This window comes from Dama dama, chromosome 5 (genome assembly GCF_033118175.1).
Source record: "Dama dama isolate Ldn47 chromosome 5, ASM3311817v1, whole genome shotgun sequence".
In the NCBI taxonomy this organism is placed as follows: domain Eukaryota; kingdom Metazoa; phylum Chordata; class Mammalia; order Artiodactyla; family Cervidae; genus Dama; species Dama dama.
This window is the reverse complement of record NC_083685.1, coordinates 58357933-58373144: the sequence shown is the minus strand read 5'-3', so window position 1 is coordinate 58373144 and position 15212 is coordinate 58357933. Positions and strand designations below refer to the sequence as shown.

Genomic DNA, 15212 nt, shown 5'->3' with positions numbered 1-15212 from the left:
GCATTAATGAGATGGATGGAGACATGGTCATAGAGGGCTTTGCACTTCATGCTGAGGAACTGGGAATTCCCCTTTAAGTTAAGGGATATGCATGTCTTTATATATCAATTAAAAGCTCTCTATTTACCTGAAACCTTAGTCAGCTGTATCACCAATGGTTATCAGAGCCCACTGCATGGTGAATGATTTCAAATCCATCAACACTGTCAGGAAAACAGCTAAGAAGAAGATGGCCTGCAGCATCTTTGGATACCTTAGATATCTCATCACTGTCATCACCATCGTTTTATAAAACGTAGGAATATAGTCAGTCCACGTAAAATATATTGCTTGGGTTTGGGTTAAAAGAACAGGATGAAGTGGTAGTATGGCAATTTGATCTGATGAGTCATAGTTGATACTTATTTTACTTTGACTTCTGAGTCTTTTTCCTTCTGATGTTCCATGTGTTTTTTGTAAAGCTGGAGAAAAACCATTAGTGATCCTAGTATAATATTGGCAAAAGACACCAAAAAGAAAAAATTTGAAAAAGAGGAATCCAAATGAGAATACCTCATTCATTTGCTAAAAATAGAAATTGGTTCTAAGCATAGAGTCTAGAAATAAACATTGTGGGAAAGATGCATTTTTTTAAGAAAGGAAGGCAGAGTTCCCTATTGATCTCCCCACAACTCATTTGTTTATTCACTTTCACTTATTTTTCTCCACACATAAAACTTTTTCCTGAATCATCCATAGTGGGATTCCAGGAAGCTGCATTAAATATGTTACTATAGTTTACATTTGTCATCTGTGATGTTTTATTTAGCCGAATCTTTTTTTTCCTCTGCTCCCTATATAACACAGAAGACCATATGCCAGTGTCCCTGCCAGGGAGCAGAGGTTTCCCTGGTCTGTAGCTGTGCCTGTGTTGATGCCACAGAGGAGCAGTGGTCCAGTGCCATCTTTTATTGATAAGGCCAGCAAAGGAGAAATCTAATGAAATTATCAAAGCTTTGAATTAATTATGAGCTTGAATAGGAGCGTTAAGCTCTCTGGAGCCAAGGATCTCATTACCCATGCACTCTCATTGTATTCTCTTATGGAGCAGAAGGCATTTTCAGCTACATCTCTTAGCTTGGCTTTGGACCTTATTCAAACTTGGCTAAACTGACATCCTCTTCTTACTACAATGTGGCTGCTAATGTCCGTGATGATTAATTTAATTTAATTCTGCTCTGGATCTACAGGAGATGTCAATGGGCTTTCTCTACCCCCTCCTTCTGCCTTTTCTTATTTTTTCTTTCTCTCCTTTCTTCCCCCCATCAAATTGGATATTATATGAGTTTTTTTCTTTTTGGAGTCACGTGAGAAGCTTTCAGAATTCAGGTATAGCTTCATGGAATATAGTGATTTATTTAAAGCTAAGAACTTTAGTGTATCTACTATGTATTCCCGGGATATGTAGGTAAGCAGAAAGTCAAATATTTCTTCTTCAAATTTTGAACACCAAATGGAACTTTTTCTTGCTTGTTTCTACTTTAGAATTAATGGTGTAGCAATAACTTCCATGGGCTTAACAACTGTTCACATTTCTAATGTGTGTTGTATGAGAACTGCAGATCTCACTTTGTGAGTGTAGCTCATAGGACTTATGCTTTCTGATGAAGAGTAGTTCATGTTTGTTTGCTTTACAATTCTGGTATTCCTTTTCCCAATAATTTGAATTTTCTTTCTTTCTTTTCTTTCTTCCTTCCTTTCTTTGCTTTTGCTTCTTTTTTTTTTTTCTTTCTTTCTTTTTTTGGGTGAATAAATCAACCTGTGACTGTTTTAAGTCTAAAGTAGCAAAATCAATAACAATAAGGCTTTGATTTGCTATTGGTGATGGTTTTTTTTGTGTGTGTGTGTGTGATGGTTCTTTAGTACTGTCATATAGGTTCAAAGCATCTCATGGCAAGCCTTTTTTGCTTGCTTTTGAGACCCATTATTTATGAATTCCTAAGCTGTAGTTCATCCATCTCAGTAAACGACAAGCCATTGGCAATTATTGTAAGCAGTGACTAACTTTGCTTTACGGAGTCAGTGTTTTAAGGTTTTGAATATTGAGGGGGTGGGAGAATGATAGTTTTTGCTTTTCCTTTTCCTATTTACTTTCAGTGAGTTTTTCCCCCATTTATTTTCTCTATAGGCAGCTGCAATATTTAATTCAGCCTTTGGAAGTTTTTTGGTAAGTAAACATGATTTAATTTGTCTTTTATAACTTTTATTGTGATGTTTGTATGAAAGGTTTAGTGAAAATTGGACATTTTTTTTTATTATTTGGTTAAATATAAAAGTTTTTGAATCCTGTCATGTATCATTCTCCACTGTAAAGAAAATTAGTTAATAAATAAAAGAAATGTTCTCTTACAATATAATTTGGAGTCTTGGGTTTAATATTCCATTTAATGGATTCAAGGAATCAATTAAAACACTATGTGTCTCCTTATAGAGGTTTTGTCAATATATTGATCATTTAATGAGGTCTTTTAGATTATTATTATTTTGTATCAGTGGAACTGAGGATTTTGAAAAGGAAACATGATCCAGCTGGTCAGAAAGGGAATGCTAATTTACTTGTGGACATGTCATTTATTTTGTACATTTCACTGTCAAAGAAGCTACTGTCTTAGATACTTCTGAGAAATCTATGTTAAAATTTGAAATGAGGAAATAACTAATGAATAATTTGCAAGAAAATACAGTATTTTTGACATGTGAGCTATAAATTGTATATAAAAAGATTAAAATAGTTCATTTTTCATAAGTAGAAATATTGTAATTATAAGGACAACTCTATTGTAGCATTTTTTAATCATTATCTCTGAAGCAGATGATATAACAAAGATTTTGTTTGTGTAATGGAAGACTGAGAAAGAACCTGAGTTTTCTGTCAGTTGAGTGTTTTATTTATACCCTCCCTAAAACTTTGCTCAAAATTCATGAAAACAAATTAGAATATTGTCTTTTTAGATATACAGCTCATTAATAGGTATGTGGTACAGTGATTTACAAAGAATTGAGCGTGAAATCAGTGAGGTATATAAACTAGTTCATGAGTCTAAGCAAAATATCAATTACCTCTGTTTAAAATGTTCTTTATGTCACTTGTTATTTTATGTTTTTAAATGTAGTGTTGAAGTTTAAAACATATTGTTACATGGTGTTAATTCTGCACAGTGCTGTGTAACTTGTAATGTCCCAATGTTACAGAGCTTTTAGTGATGGACCTGCGAAATATATGCTTAGATTCTATCTTATTTTTAAAGAAGTAGTAATGTTATTCTCCATGGTGTATTCTTATTATTGGGTTTTAGAAGAGAGATAATAGAGTCTACTTAATGAAAATGATCTTTGGAGCCTCTTATTTTAGACTCAGTAATATTTTGTGGTCATTATTTCACGTATCCAAGTATTATTTTCTGAATGTTGTCACAATTGATAACATACTGTCTGTAAGATATGTCCTTGTTGGAAGCCAGTTTTTTTTTTTATTATGGTTGGATTCATATATATCCACTATCAAAACATGGTTTCTTAAGCTGGATCTCTTACTCTTTCAAATGCCTAGTGTAAGTGAGAAAATAACTTTGAGGCAATTGTCCGAGTAACTAAAGCAAAATACAGTCTCGCAGTTGGAAGACAAGCTCACTAAGGACAGTCTGAGCTGTGCATTGACTGTATGAACAATAAATATATCATGATATTTGTTCTACCAGGTCGAATTCTTTCATAAAATCCAGTGAAGTCAAGCTTGTTCTAGGGATTCTTTGGGATTTCTGTTATGCTCTTTCATTTTTAAAAAGTCATGCATTCTCACCCCTTAGTCTTTTGCTCTTTTTCGTCTCTTCACCTTTTTACATTAATGGGTCAATCAAAAGTATTCATTGAGCTCTTACATACACAGGTGGTTTTCTGATAACTGTAGAGTTGCAAAAAAATATGACATCATCCCACTCTTCTATGGTGGTAACACAGAAGAAGTAATACAAAAAGCTAAGAAATCAAACAAAAGATGTTACTAGATGATATATGATCATCAGATATGAACTCTGGGTTGAAAGGTTGGACAGAAACAGTTTTGCTGTTGGACCTTGAAATGTGATAGGACTTAGCTAGTAAAGAAGAAAGGAGAGGAAAAGGTGTGAGCAGTGGCAGAGAGGCAGAAGTGATTCCATTTTTTTCCCCTCAGTCCTTTTTCTTTTCCAAAGCTGAAACTTACCAGAAGGGTTGAGAATAAAAGTTAGGATTGGAGATGTTTTGTTCCAGTATTATAAGAGAAATAATTCTATTTTCACTTTTTTGTTCTTCTCTGGTGGCTCAGACGGTAAAGCGTCTGCCTATGATGTGGGAGACCGGGGTTCAATCCCTGGGTCGGGAAGATCCCCTGGAGAAGGAAATGGCAATCCACTCCAGAATTCTTGCCTGGAAAATCCCATGGATGGGGGAGCATGGTAGGCTACAGTCCACGGGGTCACAAAGAGTCGGACACGACTGAGCGACTTCACTTTGACTTTTCATAGTTACAACAAACCTTATGAACTATATGGAAGTCTGAACTAAATCAGTTAGAACTTCAATCAGTTAGTTAGACTCAGCTTGTTTACCTGAAAAAAAGATGATAGTGACTTGGACAAGATAAAAGTTTGTTTCTCTATTATGTAAAATTTGGAAAGAAGCTGTCCAAGTGTAGTATGGGAGCTTCATGGTCAGAAAGAGCTTTCTCCTCCAGGATACATAGCCTCATGGTCCAAGATAGCTGCTGGAGCTCCAGCCTGAATAGCAAGAGCCTTACCTTGGGAAAGCACGAAAGAGCTCTCCCTAAGCCTATGTCTGCTTTCTTTAAACAGCATTCCTGAAATTCCAACACCATACTTGAAGTAATATCTTATTGTAGAACTTAGCCTTATGGTCCTACCTAGCTACTGGAGAGGTTGGGACATGTGGCAATTTGATAAGGGCTATAAATTGGATTTCTTTAACTCAGAAGAAAGAATGTACAAGAGACAGCTAGTCCTTTCTGTGAAAGAGCAGTGTACAACACTTGTCAAGTGTTTCAATTAAGAGATTAAGCTCCATTGAATAATATGAGATGGCTTCAGGGAGAAGCTGGTGCTTGAGTTGGGCTTGGAAAAAGGATTTATTTCAGAGGAAGAAAATTCCAAACTATGGCCTTCATGTTTTATTTTGTTACTCCTAAAGGGTGGAATTTGTTAGAGTGTTTTTTAGAATATTTTCTTACATATGAAAAACATCCATCTATCCTTAAAATTTAGGATTATGGATAGATAGTATCATGGATTCTTGAGTCAGATGGTCTGGATTTTAAATCCTTTCTTGACTGAATACTATTCTAACCACAAAACCTTCCCTATGTATAAAATGAGGTAATGGTAAACTGTACAGTTGAGGTAAGGATTAAATGGGATAATCTATATAAAATGCTTGAATGATGTAGTAGAAATAATTGGTCTAGGTTTTGTCCAAGTTCTAGCGTGGATTGTTGGTGCATGACCATGGACATTCATAAAATGAAGAAACAGGTTATCTGTGACCAAGTCCTATAATTCTGAAATACTGATTCAGTGATTATTCTCTAGTTTTGAGTGACTATTTCTTTTGTATTTGCAACATAGAGTCTGAGGAGGCTGTTTCCTTCAGATTACATTAAAACTTTGAATGAAAGGCTTTTATAAGATGAATTCTTGAAGAAGGAACTCTTTGGGCATCCTTGTTGATTATCAGATATTGTGTGTGCATGCTTAGAAGCTCGTCATGTCTGACTCTTTGCTACCCTTTAGACTGTAGCCCACGAGGCTTCTCTGTCCATGGGATTTCCCAGGGAAGAATACTGGAGAGGGCAGCCATTCCCTTCTCTAGGGCGTTTTCCCAACCCAGGGATTGAACTGGCATCTCCTGTGTCTCCTGCATTGCAGGCAGATTCTTTACCTACTGAGCCATCAGGGAAGCCCTTCAGACATCTAGATATACCAAATAAACTACTATACATGTTTATTATAGCTAGTCTAATAATGTCCCAGGTCTAATTAAAACACTGTTTTTAAAGAACTAATTGTTACAGAAAACTTTGTTTTTAAAATGTAGCTAGGCTGGTAATAACTAATGATAGATGAATTCAATTTACATAAATTTCAGACCAAGAGAATATTTTAAAATTGTGCCACAGAGGATTGCTTTAAGTTGAGAAGTTAATGTTATTATCTACTCCCCTCATTTAAATTGTTTGGTTTACAATAATTGTGGAGCATAATAAGTGTACTGAGATTTCCCTCTTGATGAGACTTTAATAAAATTTGATAGTTAACCACCCTGAATAATGAAAATGTTATGAAATTTTATATGTATATATGTAAATATATTTCTTTGTCAAGCCATGTATTTCAAGTCCAACCATTTCATATATTACTTCCTCATCAAAAGAAAGATGAAAAAAAATAGATTTAGATATTGGCAACTTTATGAAAAATTCCAGTTAAAGAATCATTTCTTTAAAAGAGTCAGCTGTGTTGAAAAAAAAAGATCACATGATTTGTTAAACCGTTAGCATTTTTGGTTTGGAGGCTGCTTTCAGTGTTTCCATGTCTTCAAGAATTAGAAGTTAAAGTTTAAAAGGAAAAAGTAGACGTCTTTCTTTTAGATCCCTCAGTCTATTTTATTATTTTTGGGAGCTCCTAATCTTAAAGGGAAACCCTGCTGCTGCTGCTGCTGCCAAGCCACTTCAGTCGTGTCCGACTCTGTGCGACCCCATAGACGGCAGCCCACCAGGCTCTTCCGTCCCTGGGATTCTCCAGGCAAGAACACTGGAGTGGGTTGCCATTTCCTTCTCCAATGCATGCATCATGCTAAGTCACTTCAGTCGTGTCCGACTCTGTGTGACCCCCATGGACAGCAGCCCATCAGGCTCCTCTGTCCACGGGATTCTCTAGGCAAGAATACTGGAGTGGGTTGCCATTTCCTTCTCCAAAGGTAAACCCTAGTGAGCAACAAAGTCAATATGCCAAACTGAGTTTCTAACAAGTATGTTATACTTGTTATATACATATAGCAACTCATGGCAACATGAACGTAAGGAGTTCTGAAATGGCAGCAAAGAGTCCTAAGCAAAATTAAGTCACATTTGTGAATTGATAACACCTAGTCTCATAAAGATCTTTAAGAATCACTATGTACTTTCTAAATCTCATATAAAATATCAGGAAATAGGTTTCTTTTACATAATTCTCCTTTGAAATAGCCGTTGCTGTAACCAGCAGAAGCTATTCTAAGACGAATAATTGTATTTCTTTTTATGCTAGACCACGGGTTAAAAGAAACTGCGTACCTTGAGCTGAAGAACTAACCAGCGCATATTCTTCCCTTAGCCAACTGTTCTGTCTTCCCTCTTTGCTTTGGTTAATTGGCTATGACTGCCCATCCTTGTAGAAAACTTTAAGAATTAACTGATACTATTATTATAGTTGCCTAAAGAAGAAAAGTCTCAAACATAAACACTGTGTTTTAATAACATGAGATACATGTTTATCCCCTTTATTTTTCCTTTCTTGTACAAGAATGTGCTCAGCCACACACCAAATGATTAGAGAGGAAGCACATTAACTTTGTTACTCATTGATTATTGTGCAACACTGCTTTTTAAAAATCAGATCAAGAACCTCAAATATTAATGAAGAAGGTTAAGAGTGGTACCATACAAGACTTAATTGTTAACTTTGTTTTTCTTTCACCTAAATCTAGAATGTCGATTTTTAACTTAGTTTATGTTTATGGAATACTCATTTTGTGCAATACTGAAAACTATGGCTGATTTTTTTCCTTAATTTTTTTTTTATAAAATCTTAAGCAACCTGAGTCATTCAGTTTAGATCTTAGTTTCTCCGCAAAAATTCATGACTTGTTTATAATGCATGATACTGAATAATGCAAGCAACTGAATTTTTGAGCAATATTCAGTACTACCTTCAGTTCAGTTCAGTCACTCAGTCATGTCCAACTCTTTGCGACCCCGTGGACTGCAGCATGCCAGGCATCCCAGTCCATCACCAACTCCCAGAGCTTGCTCAAACTCAGGTCCATTGAGTTGGTGATGCCATACAACCATCTCATCCTCTGTTGGCCCCTTCTCTTCCTGCTTTCAATCTTTCCCAGCATCAGGGTCTTTTCCAATGAATCAGTTCTTCCCATCAGGTGGCCAAAGTATTGGAGTTTCAGCCTCAGCATCAGACCTTCCAATGAGTGTTCGGGACTGATTTCCTTTAGGATTGACTGGTTTGGTCTCCTTGCAGTCCAAGGGACTCTCAAGAGTCTTCTCCAATGCCATAGTTCAAAAGCATCAGTACTTAAGTGCTCAGCTTTCTTTATGGTCCAACTCTCACATCCATACATGACTACTGGATGTAAGTACTACCTTACAGGATGCTATTTCAAGTTTATCATTTTATTCCTAAGGACTTGATAAAACCCATCCTGGGCTTTAAATAACTTATGAACTGTATTTAGACAATAGGAAGCTGGTTTCTACCTTTATAAAACAAAATCCATCATCATTTTATATGTTTCATTTGCTTACCTCCTTGAGTAAGTGGACACGATGAAGCTGGATTGCTGAGACCAGACAACTTTCTCTTTAAAAAGTACCATTGGTTCAATTAGCAGTATGGCACAAAATAGGAAAATAACGTATAAAATTAACCCATATATACTCAGAGTCAATAAGATTCAAGGCGCTTTTCTAGATACTGGAGCAAATAAATAAAACATAAATATGTGAAAAGTAAGTAACAATAAATTAAGACAAAAGGAAGACATGAATTGCTTTCAAGACAATGTTTTCCAAGTTTCAGGCACCCTTATGACTTGACATGTCAACATATTATTTGTATTATCAATTAAATAAAACTGACTTTTAAAATTTAAATTTATTTTAAAGCCCAAATCTACATCGCTCGGCAGATAAAAGCTAATCTTGTTGTGAACAGAAGGTAGCTGAAATTAAGTGGAATGGAAAACAGCTATTAGAAATTTGTATTCTACTGTCTACACAAGACTGTGAGTCCAATGGCCTGTTCTGCTTCTGATAAGAAGTAAAATTAGCATCAGTACCAAACCAAGAACTGTCTCTTCCTGCAATCTGAAGGATTGAAAAAGATTTTTTATAAAGGAAGTTTTATCACTAATTCTCTGTGTGTTGCTTAAGTCATCTTGCTTTGACTTCCACTTTGAGCAACACTTTTCTAAGACTGTGGAAGCACTGCTCTCTAGGGTCATTTCTCAATCATTTCAGCAAAGAGGCGACTTAAAACCATTTGGGGAGGTCAGATGAGGAAATGAGCAGAATCAGGGACTCTGGCAACATGACTATATTCACATTTCTCTCATTATAGTATTTTCTACCTGACAGTGTGTGCCAAGCGTATCTGTAGAGGTAAAAGTATGCTATATTGCTTGAGTAAGGAAAACCCTGTGATAGCTGTATTTGCATTCATTTCTCAAACAAACTTTTATCTGAAGTACAGTCATTGTAAATAAAAAATGGTCTTTGTTACTTCATAAAAATGTATAGAATCCTTACCTACTCCATTATAGCAGTATAATGCTCTATGCAGTCTGACAGGACTTGTGTAGCAAGTAAATGCATTAGTCGCAGTGACCATTTTTCTTGCAAATTTGTGACATAGATTTAATTATAGGAATGACCAGCAACTTACAAATCTAATTTTGGTGGAGGCTGAGGCAACTTTTTTTTTTTTTTTTTAATAATGATGGATTTTTTTTAAAGCAATGATTTCATTACTATTTAAAGAAATCTACTGGTGTAGAACTAGCCAATTGACTGAAGTTATTTTATTACCCTTTAACAAATGCCATGTACTTTCATTTTTATTTTTATTAATTATTAAAATGTCACCATTTCCAAACTGGAAAAGTATTTGCTGCTATATAGATTTAGGTAAAAGTAAATAAATATAAATTGGGTGGGGGAGGGACAGAAGATTTGTAAAGGGCCCTTAAGAAACTGGATCTTAATCGTTAGTTAAAAGCAGGACTATCCTTAATTTAAATTCAGCCTGACTACAGAACTGTTTAGTCTATAGCCGTTAGTAAGAAATACCCACCACCTATTAATACTAAATGATGATAATGTGGTGGATAGTTCTCATTTCTTTGCTTTTGTTTCTCCAAGCTAAAAATTTACCATGATTAACTTAGTTATTGGTTATTAAGCTAATATTTGGGGAATCTGTGGATGATAGTGCAGTGAGTCAAACAGTTAAATTTCCTGTCTTCATCAGCATTACAGATTCTTAAGGTGAGAATATCAAGTCCCAAGACAGGGCAAGGGGATGAGGTAATAATTTTCCGTTCTTCAAATACCTCTTTGACTCAGATCTCACTGCCTTGCCACAACAAATGTGCACATGGGTAAAGAAGCAGAGGACATCTGAGGATGCATAAACTGTTTAAACTTGTGGATTCTACCAACCAGAAAGAACCTTTTCTTTAACTACTGGTCTTTAGGATGACAGCAAGGTTACATATCTAAGTTCCATTGTGGACTCAGGTTTCCAAGTAAGCATTTAGCACTTTTAGAAATCAATGTGTTGTTAGAAATGGTAGAATGTTATTTGGAATTAAGAAATCAAGTTTTTTTTAAAGCTCAATTCACTGCATGTCATTGTGTGACCTTATATCAGTTTTATTAGTGCAAATTAATAAGTGGTGAACTTCCTACTGTGTGCTAGGCTCTGGACTAGGTTTTAGAACTAACTAAATTGATCTAACTAAGTCCACTGTCTTGACATCAAGAAGTGTAAAATTCCTGGATTTAAATGGCATCGTAGTGTGTTTCTCAAGGCAACCTGATTTTTAATCACCCCTAAATGATAATTTGGCCCCACGGAGTTTAAAGACCACTTATTTTAACTATAAAACTTCAAATAGAAGATTAGCACTTCCAAATTTTTTTTTTTATTGCAACTCTAAAGAACACTGGATTTTGTTTGGTTATCTACCAATGTAGGTGTTTTTTAAAAGTAGCATATCAGATTCTAGATTCAGTTTGTAAATGTATCAGAAGATGACTTAGAAAAGTACCTTACAATATACAACTTATTCTGTAGGAACATTGTGTTAAAAACTAACTTCTTAAAAACTATTATAATTGTAGTTTAGTTAGCCCTCAGTATCCTCACCTTCCACATCCAAAAATTCAACCAAATGAGATAAAAAATATTCAGGGAAAAAAAAAGATTCCAGGAAGTTCCAAAAAGGAAAACAAATTTGCTGTATCAGCAACTATTTACATAACATTTACATTGTAACAAGGATTTTATGTAATCTAGAGATGCATTGGGCTTCCCTCATAGCTCAGTTGGTAAATAATCTGCCTGCAATGCAGGAGACCTGGGTTGGATTCTTGGGTCGGGAAAATCCCCTGGAGAAGGAAATGGCAACCCACTCCAGTATTCTTGCCTGGAGAATCCCATGGACAGAGGAGCCTGGCAGGCTACAGTCCATGGGGTCGCAAGAGTCAGACACACCTTAGCAACTAGAGAGAGAGAGACAGAGATGAATTAAAGTATATGGGAGGATATACATAGGTTACGTGCAAGTACTATATCATTTTATACAAGGGACTCAAGTGTCTGTGGATTATAGCATCCATGGGGTTTCTGGAACCAACTCCCTGCAGATACTGAGGGATGACTGCATGTGTTTAATATATGAAGTCACCAAATCATTTTCCAAGTGGTTATACCATTTTACATTTCTACTGGGAATGCTTGGGGAATCTAGTTGCTTTATTTGCTGGCCAGTCCTTGGTACTGGCAGCACTTTTTATATCAGCCATTCTCGTAGACGCATGGGCCTCTCTGGTGGCGCCAATGGTAAAGAATCTGCCTGCAGTGCAGGAAACCTGGGTTCGATCTCTGGGTCAGAAAGATCCCCTGGAGAAGGGAATGGCTACCCTCTCCAGTATTCTTGCCTGGAAAATTCCACGGACAGAGCCTGGTAGGTACAGTCCACGCGGTCACAAAGAATTGGACATGACTGAGTGACTAACATTTTAACTTTTTATAGGTGTTTAGCTGAACGACTTTACTTTCACGTTTCACTTTCATGCATTGGAGAAGGAAATGGCAACACTGCAGTGTTCTTGCCTGGAGAATCCCAGGAACGGGGGAGGCTGGTGGGCTGCCGTCTATGGGGTCGCACAGAGTCGGACACGACTGAAGCGACTTAGCAGCAGGAGCAGCAGCAGTGATAAATCATTTTAGCTTTAAATTGTATTTCCCTAATGGCAAATGTGGAGAATGAAATGGCAACCCACTCCAGTGTTCTTGTCTGGAGAGTCCCAGGGACGGTGGAGCCTGGTGGGCTGCCGTCTATGGGGTCGCACAGAGTCGGACACGACTGAAGCGACAGCAGCAGCAGCAGCAGCAGCAGCCATGGCAAATGATGTTGGATTACTTTTTATGTGCTTGTTTGCCATCTGTGGGGCTTCCCAGGTAGCGCTAGTGATAAAGAACCCACGTGCCAGTGCAGGAGACGTAAGAGAGGTGGGTTCAATCCCTGGGTCAGGAAGATCCCCTGGAGGAGGGCATGGCAACCCACTCCGGTGTTCTTGCCTGGAGAATCCCATGGACAGAGGAGCCTGGCGGGCCACAGTCCATGGGGTCGAACAGAGTTGGACACGACTGAAGCGACTTAGCACGCACACATTACCATCTGTGTATCTTCTTGAGAGTGTCTGTTCAGATCTCCTGTCCATTTTTCATGGGGTTGTTTTCTTATAATTGGATTGTGAATTTTTAAATATGTTTTTAACTTTAGTCATTTATCAGATAGATATTTTGCAAGTGTTTTCAGCCTATGTCTTGTTTCATTTTCTTAACTGTCTTTCAAAGAGCAGTTTTAAATTTTAATTAAATCCATTTATTTTTCTTTTATGGCTCATGGTTTTTGTGTTCTCTAAGAAATTCTTGTTTAGCTCAAAATCACAAAATTCTTTGTCTATGTTTTCTTCTAGATGTTTTATAACTTTTGCTTTTTACATTTGAGGTCTACGATTCATTTTGAGCTAATGTTTGTATATGAGGCTGTACGTGATTTGGGATCCATTATTTTGTATATGATTGTAGAAGTTTAAAGTTCTGTCTAAGTTTATATCTGTCAAATGTGTCCACCTTTCTCTTTATGGATTTTTCCATAGTCTTTATACTTATAAAGCCCTTTCCTAATCACAATGTCAGATAAAATTTCACATTTTTCATATTTATTTTTGGCTTTATAGTCAAAATGCATATATATGTTTAAAAGTAAAGATTGTTGTTTCAGGGTTCAGTAAATACAGATAACAGTTTGAAAGTATTTTACCTGATTAAGATATCATCAGTTAAAGAGGTCAGTTTCTGATCTTACTGTCCCTACCATTATTTTTTCCCCTTGTAAGTCCATCTTTGTACTGATACTGTCATATCTACATAGTGACATACATGCTTGTCCCTGAAAATAATTAAATCAGTATTCATGACTGTTAAAAATTATTTCTCTGTATTAGGATATTACCCATGACATTAATACAATTACCTAAGATAAAATTATTTTTTTGAGGTATAATTTGGAGATGTACATAGCAGAGTGATTGAAAATTATAGAAACATCCTTTTGATGTCTATCAGTTTAATTTGCAAATATTCAGACACATTAACAGCAAAGTGTTTCTACTTGGAGGATTGTTGAGTAAGGTGACTAGCTCTCTTAGAGTTTTAAATAATAGAAGACTTTAAAGAAATAAAATGTATGATTTTAAAAACCTTGATCAATTTGATTTTAACTTTTCAATTGAACAGGCTGTAGTCATCAAGGAAAAAGATCTCTTCATGATAAGACCATGACTCTTGGAAATTAAAGGCAAAATGTCACAGATCTCCAGACTCAGGAGATGAATATTGATTCATATTTTACATGTCCACTGATGGTCATACTCCGAGTTTACAGTTTATACATCTTCATTTTCAAGAATCACATACTTGTCTACTTTTCCTGGGTAGTTTTTTCTGTGATGTTTCTAGTAAGTAGTGTAGTTAAATTAAAGATGCCCACTGTGGTTATAGTTTTACTCTAACAGTGCTTGGTCTAGTGGTCAGTATTTGTGGTTTAGTGTTTTTTACTACTCAGGCAATAATCTTACAAGTAATTATTTTCTAAAGTGTTTCTAGCTTTTCACTTGAAGGCTTGTGTTCTTTTTATCCATTCACTTAGGGATAATGTTTAACATTATTTTGCTTCTGGGTATTCTCAGGAGCCAAGGCGATGCAGCTGATCTTCTTTCTCACCATCCTCTGTGTCACCGTGAGATACACAGTCCTTACGTACTACCTTCACATGCCGTCCCTATGCCTCAGTGCCTTCCATGGCTCGTAACTGCCCACCACCCAGCCGGCCGTTCTGGAGTTCTCTCTGTGGGACCCCGCGCTTTCTCTCTCTGGCATCCTCTTTCATTCCTGTATTGACCATTGACTCACTCTTCTCCTCCCTCTTCTCTAACATCTGGGGCTCCCACCTCTTTGCTTATACTATTCTCATCCTTTCTGTATCTTATCCATCTCTCAAAAGCTATCTGACCCTTCCAGCAAGTTCTCTAGCTTTTCTTTTATGGAATTTAGCTCTTGGGATGTATCTTTTATGAAATTTAGCTCTTGGGACTTTCCATCTATATTGTAACTGGTTGATGTAGTTACAGTTAAAATTCTGATCTTTTCCCCACCCTTGGCTTTTCCAGTGGTCCTGTTCTTATTATTTTTTCTAAAATACTTCTCTTCTAATGGATACATTTGTTTATTATTTTTATTGTCTGTCTTCCCTTATTCAAATAAAAGCTCCATGAAAGCAGGTATTTTTTATTTTTGGGGGGTGCTTTGGTTCACTTCTCTGTCCATAGCACTTGTACCTGGCACATGGTAAGCACTTAAAAAGTATTTGTCAAATGAATAAATAGAAATCATTCAATGAATGTTATTTTAACCTCTCTTCTTCATGTATCTAAGATTGTAAAATATATATATATATATATATTATACATAAATGCTTGCTCATTATTACACTTACATGTTAAATTAGTTTGACAAAAGTTCCAATATCACTTTAATTGCTTATCCACCAAATTGTTCTTA

At 36.2% G+C, this 15212-nt stretch overlaps 1 protein-coding gene across 11 annotated transcripts in view; it reads left to right on the top strand.

Moving 5' to 3' along the window:
• SLC10A7 (solute carrier family 10 member 7) overlaps nt 1-15212 on the top strand; it is a 290655-nt gene that overhangs the window by 93851 nt on the left and 181592 nt on the right. For 9 of the 11 annotated variants that reach the window (XR_009692903.1, XR_009692902.1, XM_061142450.1 and 6 more), the window contains one exon: nt 2168-2206. Coding sequence is in view for 9 of the 11 variants with exons in the window: in XM_061142450.1 (XP_060998433.1) it covers nt 2168-2206 (39 nt within the window). In the remaining 2 variants the exon portion in view is untranslated. Of the gene's footprint in view, nt 1-2167; nt 2207-14341; nt 14989-15212 lie in introns of those variants that run through there. The other 2 variants (XM_061142456.1, XM_061142454.1) reach the window with 2 other exon arrangements.